Source organism: Kogia breviceps, chromosome 9 (assembly GCF_026419965.1).
Source record: "Kogia breviceps isolate mKogBre1 chromosome 9, mKogBre1 haplotype 1, whole genome shotgun sequence".
In the NCBI taxonomy this organism is placed as follows: Eukaryota; Metazoa; Chordata; class Mammalia; order Artiodactyla; family Physeteridae; genus Kogia; species Kogia breviceps.
The window spans coordinates 83,412,362-83,435,793 of NC_081318.1; the positions used below are offsets into that span (position 1 = coordinate 83,412,362).

Sequence of the window (23,432 nt, forward strand, 5' to 3'; positions counted from 1 at the left end):
TGGGATAAATCACCATTGTGCTTGGAAACATAGAGACCATTGAAAATAATTGTTTCAGGGAGCAGTGGTTGAGAAAAGTCACATTGAAATAGGTTTAAAAAATCATTTGTCAAAAATTAATAATAATGGGCTCTGGGCATTTATTGGTATATAATGAATTAGGAGTTATGATTTTTAAATAATCACATTCTTTCACATAAATTTAATTATGATGGTCATGGCCATGGTCAGTCCTAAATCATTCTAAAAAGTCCAGCCAAATTTAAAACTCTATTTCATGGATTTATTGCCCTGTATATACTTCTTCCATCCCCTGACTTTCCTCAGTGCCATTTTTTGTGAACAACTCTGAAAACAGTTGTAGAGGGAAGAGATGAGTCCCTTTTCAATCAATTTCACTCTTCTTGGGCAGACTTTAAAGGTCAGTTGGAAATAAAGTTGAAACCAATGATTAAGGAAGGTTTGGTACCAGCTGGATCTTCTTTGTCCCTGCCTTAGTCATTTAAACAATTACTGATAATTTCTGAGTGACAGAGGCAAGTGAGAACAATTGTTTTATAAGCTTCTGATGTGTATTAAGATGCTTTTATGTATATATATATCATTTATCAAAGATCAGGTAATAGAATATGAGGATTTTGGGTTTTGAAAGTTAAGCTGATGTTATTGCTTATATAATAGAGCTTGCACATTAATAGATGAAGAAGTTAGCTTTATGGAATTTAGTAACTTGCCTGAACCCTCAAATTAGCACAACTGTGAGTCACTCTAATTCTCCTTAAAATAACCTTTCCATTACTCCATGCTTTTTCCTTTTCATTAATACTTTAACAATACATTATATTCCTTTTCTTTAACAATATATTATACCTGATATATGCAACAATGTGCTAGGCTCTGTGGGGCAATTTGAAAATGAATAAGTCCTACTTAAGAGACACTGTTAGCCAATTCAACATACAGCTGTGAAATTTTAACAGACAGTTATGTCATTGTTTAATACTGCCAAGCTAGTAGTATGGATTGTTACATATTTGATATGTATGCATGCAGGCACACACACACACACACACACACACACACACACACACAAGGATGTTGCTCTTATCCTTCTCTATATATGAGGAAATATAAATTCCACAAATAGGTTGATGCGTTAAAAACTTTTGCTCAAATCTTGCAACATCTGATTTAACATATACATAAAAGCTCTTGCAGTTGGATATTAAATAACTCTGTTAAAAAAAGAAAACTGAAATTTCAGAATTTCTTTAAAAATGCTGACAAAACACAGTGTATTATACTATATAAGGTACATTTAACACAGGAAACAAAACACAATGCACAGCTTTAAATATTTATATCAATAATATACATAATGAAGACACGGGAATGAAATTTCCCACTCAAAGAGGTGGAGGAAAAAGTAAACCAAAAGCAACACATGAAAGAAAACAACTAAGATAAAAGCAGACATTAATAAGGTAAAGAAAAGAAAACAGTAGAACGAATGAATAAAGCCAAATGATGATTCTTTGAAAAACTTAACAAAATAGACAACCACCAGATAACTGACTCAAGAGAGGAAAAATATATAAAATAATAATTATGAAGGCAGAAATAACCAGTGAAACAGGAAAACATGAGATTATTTTATACAACCTCATGTAAAAACTGAAAATGAAAGTAAAATGGGTAATATACTAGGGGAAATCAAGTTATTTGAATTGACCCTGATAGAGAAAGAAAACTTAGACTCATTCCTATAGAAGAAACATGGAAATTTACTAATAAAGTATTCCACCACAAACACATCATGCCTAGATGCATTCATAGACCAGGTGATCTCAATGCGACGTAAATTGCCCTGTAGCTTAACCAATGCAGTAAAATTTCCAAATTATTTTTATGATGGAATTATAATATTGAAACCTAAACATGATAAAGGTATCACAGAAGAAAACGATAGACTTATATCATTTGTAAATATTAATAGAAAAATCTTAAATGAAATTTGAGTGAACAGTTCAATAAAGAAATTAAGTAAATAATACATAATGATTGAGTGGAGTTTAGTCTGAGAACAAAAATGGTTTAGTTTTAAAAATCCATTAATATAATTCACCTTAGATGTAAGAAAAACAACCATATAACAAATCTTAACAGATTTTGAAATTACTGTGACAAAATTCATGCATTCTTCATAAAAGTACTCAAAAATTTGTGGAATACACACATACTTACACACACACCCATATATCCACTCATATATATATATATATATATATGTATGTATACATAGTATATACATATAGATATATAGATGTAATCTCAGTCATAAAACCATCACTTACTTGATGGGAAAACATTAGAGGTATTCTTACTCAGGTCAAAAAGAAAACAAGAATGTCTAGCATCTCCTTTACTATTTAATATTGTAAATATAAGTTAACATTATATTTCTCTTTAACATTGCATTGTCTATATTATTTTATACAATAAGATAAGAATGCATATTTATTGATTGGGTAAAAAGGCAAAAGATCTTTGTAAAAATGATATAATAGTAATATACTTGGAAATCTGAATTCAAATAATAAAAAAATCACTAAGGTAGCAGGATACACAATTAATATACAAATATTAATAGCATTCATATATGGTTTTGAAAATCTAATTAAAGAGAAAACTACATCTATAATAGGAAACAAAACTGAGGAAAACTTAGGAATAAACTTAGGAAAGTTGTACAAATCTATGTAATTAAATTTTAAATTACTACTGAAAGCCCCAAATTGTACTTTAACATGTAGAAAAACATCCCTTGTTCTTGATATGAGAACTCAACATAATAAATACATCAATTCCACCTAAGCTAATTTGTAAATTTAATGTGATATTTTCTGATATCAAACAAATTCATTCTAAATTTTTCCTAGGAGAATAGACATGTAACTATACTAAGGAAAACCTTGAAAAAGAAGAGTGATTAGAGGTAAATAACCCTATCAGATGTTAAAATATTTTTTAAAGAGTTTATAATTAAAAGAATGTAGTTCTAGCACATGAATAAATTGACAGAACACAGAATCCAAAAAGAGACTCCTTACTGAGATTATATTTAAAATGTGGCATTATATGTCACTGGGTAACAATAAACTTTTAAAATATAATAATGGATAAATAAAGTACCGTTTGGAAAAATAATAAAATTAAACCCATGCCTTGCACCATACCCGAAAATAAACTCCAAATGGATAAGAGATGTAGTGTAAAAAGGAGTACCATATATATATATACTAGAAGTAAACTTGGAAAAATGCCTTTATAACTTAGATGTGGCAATATGCTTTTAATTAACACTAAAAATCTAAAGGCAATAAAAGAAAAAATAATAAGCTACATCAAAAACTTACCATGGCAAAAAACATAAACAAACCCATCATATTTAAATTCAAAAGACAAATTTGGAAATGTCTTAAAATGTATATCACAGATAAAGATAAATATTTTTAATATATAAAAACTGTGAAAGTGAAAAGTATAGGACCAAAAAATTTAATAATGGACAAAATACATGAACAGAAAGATTTCTTTGGAGAAAAATATAAAAATTCCCTTAAATACATGAAAATTATGCTTAAATTCACATGTAACAAGAAAAAAACTAAAATATAAGTATTGAGATTTTTCATAATATGAGACTTTTATTTCTCACATATAAATTCAAAAAAATTCAAAAGCTTGACAATACTATCTTTTGGCAAAGCTGTATGGGGAAATGAACTCTCATGCTTTGCTCTTGGGAGTGCAAAATGATAAAATCCTTATGGAACAGAATATTACAATAATTAAATTACATATGCATTCACCTTTTGGATCAATAATGCACTATTTGAATATACAGCTCCAATAATATGCAAAAACATATGCACGAGTTTTTTATTGCAGCATTTTCTGTGCTAGCAAAACAACCCAAATCTACTCTGGTGAAGTCACACAATGGAATACTGCAAATTTGCAGAAAGAATGATAAAACTTTTCATGAACTAATATGAAGTGATTTTCAGGTATATTATTAATTTTAAAAAAAGCAAAGCACTAAAATATATATTTGGTATTCTATTAGTAATAAAAAAGGGATTTGCTACTAGTAATAAAGAATGGGATATAATAATACATATATAGAATATATATACATATAATTATATATTTATATTACATATGTATATGTGTGTGTGTGTGTGTGTGTGTGTGTGTGTATACATCTTTGCCAAAAAGGTAAAAAAAGAAAAAAGAAACACAAGAGCCATAAACAAGAAACTAATGAAATTGGTTACTTGTAATGGTGGGTAGTAGTGGGTAGAAATATGACACAGAAGCAAGAGGGAAAATGAGAACACTCTGAATACACACTTTCATATAGTTTTGACTATCAACCAATATTAATGTTTTAATAATGTTTTAAATGTTCAAAAAGTAATCTCAAGAAAGATGGAAAAAAACACAGAAATGTGCCTATCTGTATTTCAAATAGATACCATTACTACAGAATTTGGAAAAAAATTCCAAATAATTTTAAAACACAATTTTCTGACTATATATAACTTCATTGGAATACATTTAAAGTTAGATAACTTTAAATACCTTTTGAACTTTAAAGTGTAATTTTGCTATATTAGGATATAGCAGCTTTAACATTATTTTGTGTGCAGTGGAGAATCAGAAAACGAGCAAACATACTAATGTTACCTAGAATCATGGTTCTCACTATGGGAGAAGAAATACACAAATGAAGAAGAGAAAAGGAAGAACTCTGGTGCTAGATTGGAGTTAGAGGGATCAGTTCAGTTACTCATGAACACACACACACACACACACACACACACACACACACACACACACATGCACACACGTCCCAGCTCTATCAAATGAGAGGGACTAGAAACAATAGTACCAAATAGCAATGAGCACACATGGCACCCACGTCTTCTCCTTACCTTTCATCACTAACATAAACAATGGCTCCTTGGTGAAATTGAAGATTCCAGGCCTGGGGCAAGAAAAACATAAAGTGAAGCTGGAATATCTTATGCCATCAAGTTAATAAGTGCTCAAAATTTATGTCTTCATCTCAAAAACCCATAACCCAGATCTAATCATGAGGAAAACATCAGACAAACCCAACTGATGGACATTTTACAAAATACTAGTTCTCCTTAAACTATCAGGATCATCAAAAAAGAAAGTCTGAGAAAACTGTTACATCTAGAATAGCCTTAAAAATCATGACAGTTAAATGTAATGTGGTATCATGTGGGATCCTAGGACACAAAAAAGTACACTAGGTAAAAACTAAGAATTTAAACAAAATATAGTTTTCAGTTAGTAATAATGCATCAGTATGGTAAATAGTTGTGAGAAATCTATCATACTAATATAAGATAGTAAAAGTAGGGGAAACTATGTGGTATATTAGAATTTTCTGTACCAACATACAACTTTTCTGTAAATTAAAAACTATTCTAAAATAAAAAGTTTACTAAGGGAAAAAATACCTAGCTCATATTCAAATAAAACGGTGGTGGTGGTAAGGAGGATCTCTTTCTCTAATATAGAAAACACAGGTTTAAAATAAAAAATGTATCAAAGAGCAGTACCAATATACCGCATTGCACAATTTCTTTCTTCAGTAAGAAATTATCTGAAGAATTTACTACCTAACAGCCAAAGGTTTAACCTTTCCTAATGTAGAAAAAAATAGCACTGTCAGAGGAAAATATTTTAACTGATATATTCTGCATATGTACAAGAATTGGATTTTACAAATTTATGCTTTCTGAAAACAGTTTTATTGTATATGGTAATGACTGCTATATTATCTGTATCAAATCCTATCCTATTTGAGTTTTTATATCTAAGTTCAAATTTATGGATACCAAAACATGACTACTGAATATATTATTATATTTCTTTTTTACTAAATTAACTAACTCCTGGACAAATTATTATTCATTTAAAAATTTTATTAGAATTTGTACCTATTATTTATTCTAATTACATAGTATATTTAAAACCAATGATAATATACTATGGCTTACCAACTTTAAACCAGAGAATAATCTTAATGTATGTTTGTAGATAATATTTTATAGTTAAAACTACAGTTTTTATTTATTTATTTATTTTTGGTGGTATGCGGGCCTCTCACTGTTGTGGCCTCTCCCATTGCGGAGCACAGGCTCCGGACGCGCAGGCTCAGCGACCATGCCTTACGGGCCCAGCCGCTCCGCGGCAGGTGGGATCTTCCCAGACCGGGGCACGAACCCGCGTCCCCTGCATCAGCAGGCGGACTCTCAACCACTGCGCCACCAGGAAAGCCCCAAACTACAGTTTTTATTCATATAAAAATCAGAATTGTTAGTTACTATTAAAATATGCAGGATTATTTCAAAATATGGAAGTGTTTCCTTTCAAATGTAGAACTGCAACTTACATATTTGAAAGAACTTAACTTCTTTTTATTATTTTTTAAAATTCCAAATACGGACACTTCTATAAATGTTTAATAGAACGCAAACTGCTCAGCTGAAAAAATGTGAAAAATAAAACCACATGGGAAATGATAAAAGACACAGGAGCCATTTTAACATGGCTTCCATTGGCTAAAGATGGAACAATTTGAGCATCAAAAGAACAACAGGAATAGATAATATGTCACGCTGAATAAAATGAGAATCCATGAGTCCATACTTACATTACTACTTCTACTAGTAGACTACTACTACCACTGCTACTACTACTAGTAGTAGTAGTAGTACTACTTAAGTGGAAGGAGTAGAGGAGAAGAAAAACTTTCATTTACAGAAGAATAACAAGAAAGAAAGAAAAGTAGGAAATTAAAAAAATTATTTTAAAACCAGCAGAGTAATAACTGATGCATGCAAAATTAATCAAAGTATGGCTAAGCCATTTTGTGAAAATTTGTTTGGGAATAGGATGTAGTCAGCCTCAAAGGCCTCAATTTATTTTTGTTTGTTTTTCTTATATATGAAGAGAAGTTTTTCCTTTATACCACTTAACTAAGTTATCAAACTCATCAGCAATAATCGAACAAACTGACATCATGTGTCACATGAAATAATCCTGAAAAAAGGACAAAATATCACCTAGGCAATATTTCTGTATTTAACTTGATTTCATTCATGAGAAACTAATCAGGCAAAATGAAATTAAAGAGCATTTGTGAAACAGCTGGCTTGGATGACTCAGAATGTCAATCTCACGAAAGACAAAAATCAAAACACAACAAATGTGACTGGTATACGAGTGCTCATTATATCATTCTTGTGACTTTGCTGTGGAGTAAAATTTTTCAGTAGAAAATATTGGAAAATATATATGTCACTCACAAAATTCTCATTTCTTCGGTGTTCCTAAGAGCCACTCATTTAATTTTTTCTTTGATTTTTTTGGAATTTGTAATTTGATACATAAACTTTCATTTTAATGAAGAAGAAATTTGATTAAAAAATATTTTATGAGAGATAGTTAAGTGTCTTTGCTTTGTACAGATTTCAGTGCTTTGTTTTAATTTTTATGTTGATTTTCATGAATTCATATGCTTGTAAAAGAAGTCTTTGTCCTATACTCCCTAGTATTCGTTAGTCCTCTTTCCATATATTTTATGTTTAGATTGTTATCGTGGGAATGGCAAAAACTATATGGGCAATTTATCCAAAACACGATCTGGACTAACATGTTCGATGTGGGACAAGAACATGGAAGATTTACATCGGTATGTAAATTTCTTTCTTTCAATATATAGTATGTAGTGATAACAGCACATAGGTGTATTGAGGTACACTGGTATTTCTTTCTATTCATTTATATATTATAGTAAGCTAATAAAAACATTAGATTGATCGTTCTGTGCAACTCAATTTAACATTTTCTCTCTATGTGGCAAACTTAAATAAACAATTCAAAGCAGTACATATTTATTGAGCATTTACTATGTGTTCTGCTGTGTAACAGGTGCCTCGGGAACATTAACAAAAAGTGGACATACATTTGGGCTCCACCTTTAAGCATGATATGGTCATATGGAGAAAACAATTACACAACCGGATAAGACATTGTACAATGAAATGCCAAATCTAGTGTTTCAAATAATACATTATAGGATTATATTCTCATAATTATTTAATTATTAATATTAGTTTATAAAATTGATAAGTGACCATCTTCATGTATATACACACCTTAAAATTCTACTTAACTACTAAAAACTTATTGAGACACGTTTCCTTGTATAGCTTTATTCTGATACACATGATTTTTCTATAATTAAAGCAATGGATATATAATTGAAAAAATCTATATATTTCAGAGAATTAGAGATTTTGACATTGTACATATTCACAACAAAAGCAGTTATCTTCCACTTGACCCCAGCAGTAGTGCTAGTGTGTTTGAAATTACAAAAGACGTATGAGACATAGTTGCAACATAGAACAGATTTTTATTAAATATCCTGGAATATATACAGCGGGATTAAAACAAAAATGGTAGTGTCATTTAATAAAGTATCTACAACATGGTTGCTTTCTGCGAGTTGTTATCTCATTTGACCATCATAATCCTATATGGAAGATATTTCTATGTGTGAAGAAGAATTTAAGGATCCAGAGAAGTTGAGTCATTTTGCTCCTGGTTTCACTTTAGCTTTAAAGTTCTTATTCTCTTTCAAAATTTACTCACTAGTGGATGATATTTTTTCGACTAATTTACTTCACAAACAAATAGTGATAGTTCTAAAGCAGTGGTCTCTAACATAAATATGCAATTGACATATGTAATCACATTTGTACTTTTTAAGTTTTCCAGTAGCCATACTTACAGAAGTAAAATTAAACAGGCAAATTTTAAAAATAATGTTTTTATTAATCCAATATTTCTAAAGCTTTTCATTTCAATATGTATTCAACATAAAAATTATTAATGAGCTATTTTACATTTTATATTAAAGCTACAAAATTTGTTCTATATTTATAACTATAGCACCTTTCAATTTGGATGAGCCACATACTAGCTTTTCTACAGTCACTCTGGCTAGTAGCTACTGTATTGGACACTGTAGCTCTAGGACTTCAAAGTTAAGCAGAATTCTGCCATCATGGATCTCACTCTAGTACGGAATGGCAGAAAACAGCAAATGCCAATGCCATATTAGAAAATCCACGAAAAAAGCATATCTTATGTTATGGGACTGCAAACAAGTGACACTCACACTTAAATGGTCAGGAAGTTTTCCTACAGGAAGGGATGTTAGTTGGGACATACGTAATAAGTAGGAGTTGGTCAAAGGAAGTGTAGGAGGAAAAGTACATCAGGCAGAAGAAATAACTTGTCTAAAAGCCCCAAAATGGAAGTGTATAAAAATCAGAAATAACTTTAATAAGGTTGAAACAGTATAATTTGGTTAATGTCCACAGATAAGAAATTCTCCAGTGGCAAAACCATACAAGACCCTGTAAGCTGTGTTAAGAAATCTGAAGAAAAACGAAATGAAATTGAGTTATTTGTAGAGAGGTGGATGGACCTAGAGTCTGTCATACAGAGTAAAGTAAGTCAGAAAGAGAAAAACAAATACCGTATGCTAACATATATATGGAATCTAAGGAAAAAAAAAAAAAAGGTCATGAAGAACCTAGGGGTAAGACAGGAATAAAGACACAGACCTACTAGAGCATGGACCTGAGGACACGGGGAGGGGGAAGGGTAAGCTGTGACAAAGTGAGAGTGTGGCATGGACATATATACACTACCAAACGTAGGGTGGATAGCTAGTGGGAAGCAGCCGCATGGCACAGGGAGATCAGCTAGGTGGTTTGTGACCACCTAGAGGGGTGGGATAGGGAGGGCAACCCAAGAGGGAAGAGATATGGGAACATATGTATATGTATAACTGATTCACCTTGTTATAAAGCAGAAACTAACACACCATTGTAAAGCAATTATACTCCAATAAAGATGTTAAAAAATTTTGAGTTTTATCCTAAGCATTAAAGGAATTCATTCAAGAATTTTAAGCGAGAATTGGCATGATTAATGCTGATTTCAACACTGATATTTCTAAAAGCATTTTTAGAAATATGGTGGAGTGGATCTAGCTCCTCACGGACTTGAGAAAGATAATTGTAACCAACTCTGCCTTCAGTGATTCCATATTAGAAGCTTGACAGTTTTATGGTGGAAGTAGTTACAGTTACACTACAGAAATATGCAAGGACAACAAATAAAGACCCCCTCCCCCCATACACACTTCAGAGTGCTAGTTGTTAAACATTTACCAGCATACCACTGGAAACATGTCGCATATTTATTCAGGGATGCAATGGTTATAACTCAATTCATTGAGTTTAGGTTTGCCTTTGGAAATAGTTAAAAGTCATTTGGAAACAACGTGTAGGATATTGATGAATGATTAAGTCGCATGGTACCATTTTAGTTTAAGAACAAACTATGACTGAGTAAAGAGGTAATACTGTGTGGTGGTTTTGAACACTGACTCTGGAAAGAGCAGTGTGTTCAAACACTTGTTCTACAGCTTAAAAACCATGTGACCCTAGAAAAATTAATTGTCCTCTGTGGATTTCAATTTCATCAAATACAAAATTGTATAATCTTTGAGCCTGTCTCATCAGATTGGTCTAAGGGCATATATGTAAGTCATCCGTAATAGAAACTGTCACATAGTAAGTATTGTATGTCTTTACTGTCATATTGGTCCAAAAAGCAAATCCAAGTTTAGTAAGATAGTCCAAGTTTCTATGTTGAAGCTCTTCCCAATTTTTTAAAATGACACATTAATTATGTTCAAGCGTGGTAGTAATTAGTAATCCAAAAAAAATTAAGCTAGGATGTATAGTTTTCATGACATGGTCAGGATGGCCATGTGGAATTTAACTTCATTAATGTTACTGAGGTAAATATAAATATTGATGTTATATGAGTGGGCATGGTCTTGTAACATACAGTATTATTGCTTTACTTTTGTAATAAACTCAGTTAAGATGTAAAATGAGAAAGGCTGAAGTGTCACTCAATTATCTGTCAAAAAATCATATTTTGTAACTCTATGTCCAGTGACATTTTAGAATTTAATAATTTTATTAGCACATTATTATTGTTTTCAGTGTATCTTCCAGTACGTTGACGTTGTCATAGTAATGTTGCTAGTGATGCTTCTTTACATGTTTCTGAAACATGAAAAAAATACTTTTGCAATAGCTTGCATTTTCTATGCATTTTATAACTTAGATCTTTGTCATCTGCTCCTTTTTTGGCACAGGGGTATTGTTACCTTGCCAGTATAGTTATTAAATAGAAGCAAAGTCATAAAACCTGTTATCACTTTATCTATGCTGACTATTCAGCCTTATTCCTGAGTCAAAGAACATCCTTCCAAACTGCAAGAACAACAACAAAATAAGCCTCAAAAAACCCCCTCCGAAATTCACAGCAGGTAGCTTGTGTTGTATCTGTAATGAAAGTTATGCACTGGGATTATATCTTCTTCGTGACATTTTGTTTCTCTTGGACAAGATGTGCACTTTGTGATGTTCAGAGTTTGTTGTTTATGCAGGCATATCTTCTGGGAACCAGATGCTAGTAAGCTGAATAAGAACTACTGCCGGAATCCTGATGATGATGCCCATGGTCCCTGGTGTTACACGGGGAATCCTCTCATTCCTTGGGATTACTGCCCTATTTCTCGTTGTAAGTATATTTTGTGATCTTTGTCAGGTGAACCATTTTAAATATACTGCATGCCCTCTAAAATGATACCTTAACCAGAGGTGGAAATAATAAAGGAGGGCTAGAGTTGATCCCCAAATAAGGATGCATTCCAGACAGCAACACACATACACACAACTTCGTCTCTCTCCTAGACAAGGGGACAATCTGCTGACCTTTTAAAAGAGATTTTCCTCCCTCAGAAGATTCCTATTTGGAATTCAGAAGCAATACATGGCCATTGTTCTGACTGGGCTAGAAAGACCTCTCCCCCCCCCACCCCCCACCACCAATAAATACTAACTGTTTAGCCTTTGAAAGTAGCAGAGCTCTTAGCAAAGTCCCCAGACCACTAACAGACCCATAAACAGATCAGAGATAGTTGTGCTTCCATTTTCTTCTCAGCTGTTTAGGCCAAGACTAAGAAGCCTAAAACAATCCATCTACTTCTCTGAGCCCAAGACGATTTTGTTTAAAAAGTATTAATTAGCATGTAAAGTAAAAGATATACGTAAAGTGTATAATATATGTCTGATACACTTCATGTAAAAGAGCGCCTATATAGCAATAAGAAAAAGATGAGATGATTTGAGAAAACTGAAGATGAATCTTCAAGAATAAACTTAATAAACAAATGAAAAGATATTAAAACTTAATAGTAAGAAAATATAATAATTATAATGAAATGATAAAAGCATAAGAAATCATTTCCACCTATCAGGTTGGCAAATAAGAAAATGATTGCTAATATTATTGCTAATATATTGCCTAATATTAGTGAGAACCTGGGTAATCAGACACTCTCAGTACTGTGCTGCTCTGTGTACTGGGAAGCCTGTATTGAAGTCAGTTTGGGAAAACGTATCAGGATTTTCAACCTCTGCACGACTGACATTTTGTGCTGGATAAACCTTTGTTATGGGAGGCTGTCCTACGCATTATAAGATGTTTGGTAGTGTCCCTGGCCTCTACCCACTAGATGTCAATAGCGTCACCTCCACTGAGAACTGCTAATGGAGAGTAATGTATATTGAGATGAAAATATATCCTCAATATGTTATTGATTGAGTAAAAAAGACTTATAAAGCTCTATTAGTAGCAAGAGACCATTTTACTGTGGTACATGTCTCATAGCTCTGTTTAGAGCAGACATCTTTAAACACTATGTTAAACTGCCTTCTTGTTTAAAAAAGACATCATTTTATATGTTCAATAAGAGTCCTGTTTTAAGAATGTTTTTCACGTGAGACAAGGCAGTAGCAAGTACCTTGAAAATAGCAGCAGAAATACTCACTTTAAAAGAGATTAGATTGAAGAAATGATGTTTGCTTTAAAACATAAAACACAAACACAAGTCTATATTTTCCATAATATACATCAAATTAAAGAGATAATTTCTCACCATAAATTGTAACACTAGTCACGTTTCATGAAATTTTAGCATAAAAGAAAACTTTTAAAATATGATGTTAATCAATTATATCTATAGTTAAAACTTGGAACTTCCCAATCTATTTTTAATAAAGAAATTTTCTATAATAGTAAGTAAATATCTTATATGTTCACAAAGAAATAGTATTTCATTTCATCAGCTTTAATCATAGCCTTTCAAATTAATTAGTGTTCTCCTAATGTTCCTAACTTATCCCAGATTAGGGTTTGCATAGGTCCTGAAAATGTTCTTTTATAGAAGATGTCTTTCTGGTTTTAACATTAAAATAAACAAGCAAACAGACCAACCTTTCCAACCTCTCTGGTGTACAAAAAATTTTTTTAATGGTGAAAGGGTTATTTTTTCTAAGTATTAGTTTTATTTCATGGTACCTCTTTGTGAAGTTTCTACGATTAAGAATAATGGAGGCTAATAGACTCTTCAATGACCTAGGAAGAAGGAAAAAAGTCAATGACCTAGTTTCTAAAACAAGTTCTATTGCTTTCCCTATAGAATTCCAGATTTCTAAAAATCACAGCAGCCTAATTTTAGTACGTAGATATAGTTAAGAGTAAAATGTTCCCATAGAGAACTGTGATTTGGTTTAGAAATTTGAGACAAGACTCTAATAACTTTAAAGTTTTTAAAGCATACTTTCAACTAACATTTTTAAACTAAAAGTTAGTAATGTGCTATTGAAAGACTTCAGGGTGTTGCTAGTATCTGATTAAATGCTATTGAAGATAACTCATTTATTTCAATGTATTCTGAACATTAATTAATTTCAACAAATATTTTTACACTGTCATTTTTCTAACTAATATTTATAGCCAGGATTTATTTACAGTTTTCTTGCTGGTGAAAGGCTAATAAAATTTATCATTAAAAGATTTGAGTTCTTATTTATTTAACTTCAGAGACTATATATCATTTTCACACTGCACGTTTGTATTACAAAACATGTAAAGGTTTGTATTCCTTTCTAAAAAAATGCTTAAAAAATAATATTTAACATATATTTTTAAGGTTCTCAAGATGCAAAAATAAAACTGTAGAAATGTCTATATTTGTATATACACAGTATATCTTAGAAAATTCTTAAGTATTTAGAGAGCATAGTGGTTTAGAGTTTCAACTCTGATTTCCTGGGTAAGGATTTTAGTTCTATCACTTTAAGTGCCTTGGGTAAATTATCTCCACCTCAGTCTGTATTTATTTATTCATTTGTTAATAAGTTTAAATTGTGCTCCTATTGTGTGCAAAGGCCTATATATCATTCTAGGTATAGAAAATATAAACAATGTTTCCTACACTCAAATCGTTTTCAGTGTACAGAGGAGACATTTTACATACATAATTGCAAATAAAGTCATTTAAATACATCCATATTAATATTAAAATATATAATAAGAATGGGAATACAAATGTCAGCATGGAAAAAGGTGTGCTGTTCATAAAGTTTAGAATTTGAGTTGAAACTTTATGGATCTATTAAAAGAAAGTTTTCTTTATGTTTTCAGTAAGAGCACACGTTTGGTTCTGAGGCCATATAAACACACACACACACACACACACACACACACACACACACACACACACACACTCTCTCTCACACACAACCCTACACTTCCATAGGAAAAACTTTTATCATTGACATGTTTTCCTTCTTCAAATTTAAGGTGAATCAATATAAAGTAAAATTTGTATCACATATAGTTGTTCAGATTTGAGTACTACGGTGGAGACGTAAGGAAAAAGTAAAAGAGGAGAAGTGAAAATAGTATTTTAAGGTAAAATGGAAAAGGCCTAGAAAACAGAAGAAACTGGAATGCTTGCAAAAAATTCATAATCTAACCAGCAACCCAGAATCTCTAGAAATCTGATTTTAAGTGGTAATGCAGCTTCTTCTAAGTTGTGAGAAATATTGGCTTACAGGAAAATCTATCTATATATATACTCTTAATTATTAAAGCCCCTAAATGATAAGATCTACACATTTTAAAAAATTTAAATATTTTAGTAAGGTACAATAATGAATGAAATACTTTGTTGACATATTAACTTGATGCCTAGAAATAGGAAACTTGATATGCAATTAAGAATACAATGAATAGTGTAGTCTTTCTCACCACAAACGATACAAAGAATAAATATCTAGTTTTTTATTTTAGAATTTTTATGTAAATAACTTGAGTGGAAAAAGCAATATCCTTGATGTTTTAATGACCACAGTCGGCCTCCATTCTAATTTGTACTGTGAACTAAAACAATGACCTCAGCTGACTCTAAGACAAAATCATCCCTAAGGATAAACTAAAGGGAAAGGGAAATGATGAAATTTGTATGTTGACCTTTATGCTTATTCACTTAAAATATCTAGATCTGGAAAATGGACATAAATAAAAATGCTTTAGCATGTATTAATTTTCTCAAGATTTCCCATAAATAAAAATCAGATTTGCATCTATTACAAAGGAATCCATATGCCATTTTTGTTTTGTTGCCTGTTTATTTGAGCTCAGGGCACTTCCAGAGACTAACAACCAGCTGGGTCTAAACAATGCCTGACTAAGCTCTATGTCATCAATTCTGGACAGTCACACACTCAATTCCAAGAAATGTCTTGTACCTCATTCATTACTACTTAAGTATTTTCAAATCCTAGCATCCTCCAAGCCTTTCTCTTGGCAGCAATTAAACCCCACTCAGTAGGGAGGTTGTAAAAAAAAAAGTAAGTATGAAGTTTTAGTTATAATTTATTTGCCGTTCCTGGTATTCTTCTTTTAAATACTTTTCCTCTTACTACCTAGAAAAACCAGTCTTTGAAATATACTAACAAAACATAATGATATTTGGCTATCCCTCTTTTTCCATGAGTGACCTTGATTTCTATCTTCTCGAATTCTTAAAAAAGTTTTCTGAAACATAGGAAGTTTTAATTATCCTTAACCATATAAAAAAAAGTAATTTTCAGAAAAAATATAAATGGGTCAAATTACAGTAAAGCTACATAGTTTATCTATATGAATGGCCCAAATAAACAATAATAAGCATTAGTGCTCTTCGGTGGAATGTTCATTGTATACGATGTTTGGCATCTTGGGAGAATGAGGCAGCTCCTTGTTGCTAGCAGTGTAATTCAAACTGCCAACATCCGTCAAACCACATACCTGATAACCTTCACAGTCATAAAACAGGGCTTTCCTCACATGACCCACTACCAGTATGTGCATGCTTTCAACTTTGTCTAAAAGTGATATATAATTACTCAAAAGAGTATTATTGCATTTTATTTTTGAATAAAATGTAAAGAATTGTAGTAAATTATCCATTCATGGATATTTGAATTTCAATATACAATTTTGGTTCTACATAACAGAAATATGTATGTAAAAATTATGTATATACATATATATTTGTTTTTACAGGTGAAGGTGATACCACACCTACAATAGTCAATTTAGACCGTAAGTAATCTTTCAAAATAATATATCTGAGTCTCTATGTGTCAGAAGTGATGTCACTATTTTCTTCATAGAAAAATAACATCATTATATCAACTTCCATCATAAAAATAAAATAATCTATTTTATTTTATTTGAACATGTTTTTTCTGTGTGCATGTGTAAAGGTGTTACAAAGGCAACTGCATACTGAATATCAAAATTCAATGCTCTTTCACAAAACATGTTATATTTAACTTTGAAAGAAGCATGTATATTGCTTTTACCTAACTGGGGGCAGAAGGTATCCACTGGACTTTCACCATCCTTTAAATTAAATCAGGATGCTACAGTTAGAAAGAATGAAACCAGAAGGTTGGAAAGTTATGCAGTGTCTTTATCCTGCTCTATCTTTAAAGCTCTTTGCATGCTCTAGGAGGCAAAAGATGACACAATCTGAGAGGTTCAGTTAATCCTCAGCTTAAGAAAATCTGTTGGGAGCTGCTTGTATCTGATTTTCACACATTTCTTGGGCTGAAGGAAGTTACTCAAATGTTTTGATTTAAGAGACCACCTGCTGTGTCCCAGGATGAAGAGCACATGGAAATCTATTTTAGACCATGGACAAGAGTGGAAAGGATAAGGCAAGGAACACCGAGGAGGGTCAAAGAATTCTGAATTATATCATTTGGATATAATGATTTAGACATAGTTATGTCATTTGGATAAAATTTCAATTAATGTAACTTTGGAAACATGTTGCAAAATGGTTCGATACGCGGGCCTCTCACTGTTGTGGCCTCTCCCGTTGCGGAGCACCGGCTCCGGACGCGCAGGCTCAGTGGCCATGGGTCACAGTCCCAGCCGCTCCGCGGTATGTGGGATCTTCCTGGACCGGGGCACGAGCCTGTGTCCTCTGCATCGGCAGGCGGACTCTCAACCACTGCGCCACCAGGGAAGCCCCGTTCTATATTCTTACTATACAAATTCAGGAGTAATAAACCAAATATAGTTTTTTTTTTATTTTCACTTAGGCTATTGCTTTTCATTGACATTTAGAAATAAGCACTGTAAATAACCTTGTTCCATTTTATGTTGAGGTTGTTAAGGGAAATACAATTAATGGTAGACCTGAAGAACTTGAACCTAGTGAGCAAAGCCACTGTAACTATCATGGTAATGCTGTTGGCCTTGAGTTGATTAGTTTTTCTGTGTTACCCATCTACTTAGATGAGGATAGCAAACACTTTGGGACTGATTTGGCACTGTAGTTATGCTATTTACCTTCTTTTGTCCAAATTGTTCATTTTGTCCAAAATGTTCTTCTGACACAATTACAGTAGTTACATTTGTGTAGTTACCATTGCACTAAAGAAAGCTGAGAGGCACGGATTATTTCAAAATGTTTTATCAAAATGTTATGTTTGGTCCTCTTTTTAGATCCTGTAATATCTTGCGCCAAAACAAAACAATTGCGAGTTGTAAATGGAATTCCAACACGAACAAATGTAGGATGGATGGTTAGTCTGAAATACAGGTAATTATTAATAGACACAAATCACACATATCTGGATTATTTGCAAAAGTTATATTCCCAACAGTATGGCCATGTGTAGTCGTGCAGGTTGTGCCCTCCACAAGGCACCTGTATGGGGGGGGGGGGCACAAGAGGGGACTAATCACATTCTGCTTGCCACAAGGAATGGATTTTGCAATTTGTGCCTCCAGAGATGGTGCCATTTTAAATGCTTACAAAGGTCTCATATGTGTTTGCATTGTCCCTGATGTGGCACTTCAATTCTCATAAAGCAAAAGACAACTACACAGAGAACCTACCTATATCCTGATATCACCATATAGTTATAATACTTATGTTATTAATTTCCCAATCTAGTATATTATGAGATTATTTTTTAACTTGTCTATGCACAATCATATCAAAAATTTTATATTTGTTTTTAATTTCTGACTTTTGAAATTGTCATTCTAATGAAAAATAGCAATAATTTAAAATTCTAGAACATTTCATCATTAAGGAAAACATTAAGAAATTATACTGATAGATGAACAGTCTTGAAATTATAACATTCAGTGTGGATAAAAAAATTCTTGACATGTCTATTTCTAAATGTTTTAAGAATCAATGCCATGTTCTATGTAAAATTTTTCAAAATATACTATTATACAAAATTAAGATTAGTAATTATGTTGTAAGAATTAAATATTGAAAACAGGAGTTAGCTTAAAACCTGATCATACGACTTTCTATATACTACACATATTATACTGTATGGTAATCAGTTAAAATATCTTTGTCTATATCTATCTGTATTGGAACCTCATCATGCAACATACGCCAAAGTGCACCTGAATTCTAGCCACATTTTCCCTTGTTTTCAAGACACCCCATGTTTCTCTCTCTGAACCTTTGTGCTGTGGTTCCCACTGTATGTTATAGATTTCTTCCTCTGTATTTTACGCCTGGAAAATCTTTCATTCTTTAAATACCAACTGGAATATCTCCTCTTTTGGTAAACACTCCCTGTTCCTTTACCTCTAGCCTCCTAGAATAGAGGAAGAAAATCCATTTTTTTAAACCATAACCAAATCACAGTGGCATTAAATTAGAACAGAGACAACTTGAAACTGAAGTTTTTTTTAAAATAAGTCTTAACAAGCTTGAAGTTTATATCCTTTGATATATATATGACTTTAGATACCAGGTAGAAGATGGCCTAAAGTTCTCGTTTAGTGGATTTTTCTTTCAAGGAGTAACTCATCAAATTTTTTTTTTTTGGCGGTACGCGGGCCTCTCACTGACGCGGCCTTTCCCGTCACGGAGCACAGGCTCCAGACGCGCAGGCCCAGCGGCCATGGCCCACGGGCCCAGCCGCTCTGCAGCATATGCGATCCTCCCAGACCGGGGCAAGAACCCGCGTCCACCGCACCGGCAAGCGGACTCTCAACCACTGCGCCACCAGGGAAGCCCTCTCATCAATTTTTATAAATATTTATGTTGATAATTGTATGGTAGCTGTCCTGGGTGTGTAGTACCGAAATAGATTTATGAAACTCACCAGAATATTAAAGCTGATTGTGCAATATGAAGACTTAATGAAGGCTGTAAAACTGGGGGGGGGGGGGGCGGTGTGTGTTTTATTTTCTTTATTATAGAAAATGTTCCAAGAATCTGCATCTTTGAACTAATTAGAGGATCTTTGCAAATCTCATTACTGGAGAAAAAAAAAGACAAATACTTTTCAATTTATTCTTATTCAAAGGAGACTTCCTTTGGAAGTCTCCATCCTTGGAGAAGCAGGTGAAACTGTTTTTCATCAGATCAGAGTAGTATAAACTTTTTTTTTAAAAGTACTTTTCCTTTTAAATCCAAGTTCTTAGTAACAACAGCTGCTTAGCTATTCTTCCAAAACTCACAGAGAGGAATAGAAATTCAAACTCGATATATATTCTTAACCTCCTGTGTGGTACAGGCCATAAATAACTGTGGTCTTAGTCTGGGAATCTTATTCTATTACCCTCTGAAGCACTGAACATCTGTACTCTTTGGAAATGTAAATTGTGAATAGTTGTACTTTTTTCCATGTGTCTGCCAAAAAATAATGGATTTACAGATTTTGTATACATCAAATAAATGTTCTAGTATTTATTATTCTCTACAAATATTTTATAAGTTCCTAGATCTGTCTTGCAAAATTGTTTTGATTTTATAAATAAATGTTATATTGTTGATCTTAAGCTGAACAAACAAATTACTCAAACTCAGTTATACTCTAAGTTAATATATCAGAACTACATAATGGTAATGAAAGAAGGGAATAGCGCATAAATATTATATATGGTTACCACCAGATGGTTTTCAGATTTTAAATAAAAACTCAAATTTGCAGTTTTCATAATCAAACACTGAATTTAAAATAGGTCTAATTATCCTATATTTGTAGCACATACTTTCTCTCACAAGGATAGACACACACACACGTGAACATATGTGTTGGGAATGGATCTTTGTGTGTAGTCACAGGGTTCCTCATACAAAAATAAAGTTGCTTTCATAAAATTGTAATCACATCATGAAAAAAAGTTCTAATGCTATAATCTTCAAATATCATCCTTTGATAAAAGGATTACTCATTTTATTCTAGTTGGGTTAATATCTACATTTTTCTCTCAAAGTGTTTAACAAATGGAGCCATAGGTTTTGCATTAATTGGCAGGCACCCTTTCTGCGACGTTACTTGTTTCTCTTTCCTCTTTCTCTTAGAAATAAACATATCTGTGGAGGATCATTGATAAAGGAAAGTTGGATTCTTACTGCAAGACAGTGTTTCCCTTCTCGGTAAAGTATTTCTGAAAACAATATTTGTTTTGAGCATTTAAAAATATGTATGGCTTCCACTTAGCTTTTAGGCTTAGAATGTGTATTCATTTAACAGATATTCACCAGCATAGGGTGAACAAATTAATTTCTTTTTTTAGATTTAGCTTATACAATTTACCTTGACTTAATTGATACTTACTTATGGGTACTACTTCTGTTCACCTCTTTCCACGATTGGCACTACTCTCATTTGAGGAAAAATTTTGCTAGAATTATGTTAATAATTTTTACCCCAACCTCCTCCTTGTACTGTATATTCCTAGATATTCTTTTTCTGAATTATCAACAAACTTCTCTCAATCCTCACTTCTTTGTTATGTAGACCCAGCCTCAGAATAACACTGAGAATAATTTTCAATGGAAATTAGCATAAGGAAAAGATAAGGAGGTAGCATTTGTAAGCTTACTCCTTGATTCCCATTAAGGTCACATTGATTTTGTTAGTATAAATATTCAATCCCTATTAACAAACAAAACACACACATTTGAGATAAAAAGGAAAATTTGCAATAAATTATAACTCATGTACTGTGCTTTACCTGAGAATGTTTCATACATGACCTACTCTCTAGCAAGAATAAGCAAGTTTTCAAAAATAAAAAAGCCATTTAAAATTTCAGCAATTTAAAGGTTCTTCCTGCTTATATGTTCTTGTAGTATTCAGAATCTCCCATAACAAATATGTTGCTCTTTATTATATTTTAAAGTTTAAATTTAGGTTATTTATCTGCCCTTATAAGCTAATATAACAATATATGTGATTAATATTACATATTTTAAAGTTATATTTTATATTTTAATTTTTTACTTAGAAACAAAGACTTGAAAGATTATGAAGCTTGGCTTGGAATTCATGATGTCCATGGAAGAGGAGATGAGAAACGCAAACAGGTTCTAAATGTTACCCAACTGGTATATGGGCCGGAAGGATCAGATCTGGTATTACTGAAGCTTGCTAGGTGAGTTCCTTTAGATAGTTTCATATTTGTAATATAGAATGGAATTGTTGAAGCTTTTTCTTCAACTATGTTCTTATTCTTTCTCTCTCATGTAGAGGTATTATAAAAGCATATGTCACATGGGGTGTGTGTGTGTGTGTGTGTGTGTGTGTGTGTGTGTGTGTGTACTGAGGCAGAGAGAGGGGCATTTTCAAATTTTTCAAAAGTGAATATATGAAATTGGACCAACAGTATGATCAGCCTGCTCTAAAACCAAAGGTTAGTGAGCAATTATATGATAACTTTAACAGGTAAAATAATGATTAAAAAAAAGCAGTGACCATTTATTCTTAAATATTTGTAAGTAAATATTAATTTCTCTTTTACCTACTGCAAAGCAAAATTGTTTATTCTCTCTAAATGAATCATATTAAACATTCACACTACATTTTAATATGTTAATTCTGTGTTGAATCCAATCAAGATTACTTACCATTATATTTTCTCTTTTCAGGCCTGCTGTTCTGGATGACTTTGTTAGTACAATTGATTTACCTAATTATGGATGCACAATTCCTGAAAAAACCACTTGCAGTGTTTATGGCTGGGGCTACACTGGATGTAAGCTATTTTTAGAAAGATAAGGCAATATCATATGTATTTTGTAAAAATATTTTGTATTTGTTTATTTTTCTCACCTTACCCTGTGCTCATTAACTGTACATATTTTGCGCCATTCTAGTGATCAACTCGGATGGTCTATTACGAGTAGCACATCTCTATATTATGGGGAATGAGAAATGCAGCCAATATCATCAAGGGAAGGTGACTCTGAATGAGTCTGAAATATGTGCTGGGGCTGAAAATATTGTATCAGGACCATGCGAGGTAAAAACAGAGATTTTTACATAAGGAGTATGTGATGGATAGCATAGTTTCTTGTGTTTATATTTTCTATTTTTCTCAAATGAGAATCACTGTACACCAACGTGTTCTATGAGGGAGGAATTGAAAAAGATAACCCTTATTATCCTTGTACATTTTTTTAGCTAAATAGTGAAGCAATACATGTTTCATTGGCAGTAAACTAAGATGACATTTGTCTCTCAAAAAACAAGAAAATAATACAGCCAAAACTCTAAGAGAAAGCTGTTCAAATTAGAAGTTTCCAATATGCAGTTTGATACAATCGCTTGCATTTTTCTAATATTTTTCTAAATGTAACTGATCTTCCCAAATTCTAACTTAACTCTATTAATTTTAGTAAGAGATACATGCCTGCTTTTAAACTTTTAAATATGTTTTTGGTTAAGCCAGTGTGTGTGTGTATGTATGTGTGTGTGTGTGTGTTTAAACAAATTCTATTTAAAAAACCACAAGGTCAAAGTTTATGATTTTAAGAGCTTGGACATTTTCAT

At 32.3% G+C, this 23,432-nt stretch overlaps 1 protein-coding gene across 4 annotated transcripts in view; it reads left to right on the forward strand.

Annotated features, from left to right (window-relative positions):
* The window catches only part of HGF (hepatocyte growth factor), an 82,619-nt gene that overhangs the window by 54,768 nt on the left and 4,419 nt on the right, over window positions 1–23,432 (forward strand). For all 4 annotated transcript variants that reach the window (XM_067042723.1, XM_059074307.2, XM_067042725.1 and 1 more), the window contains 8 exons: window positions 7,696–7,798; window positions 11,651–11,784; window positions 16,663–16,701; window positions 18,118–18,214; window positions 20,960–21,034; window positions 21,889–22,035; window positions 22,529–22,635; window positions 22,757–22,902. In XM_067042723.1, the coding sequence (XP_066898824.1) occupies window positions 7,696–7,798; window positions 11,651–11,784; window positions 16,663–16,701; window positions 18,118–18,214; window positions 20,960–21,034; window positions 21,889–22,035; window positions 22,529–22,635; window positions 22,757–22,902 (848 nt within the window). The remainder of the gene's footprint in view (window positions 1–7,695; window positions 7,799–11,650; window positions 11,785–16,662; window positions 16,702–18,117; window positions 18,215–20,959; window positions 21,035–21,888; window positions 22,036–22,528; window positions 22,636–22,756; window positions 22,903–23,432) is intronic.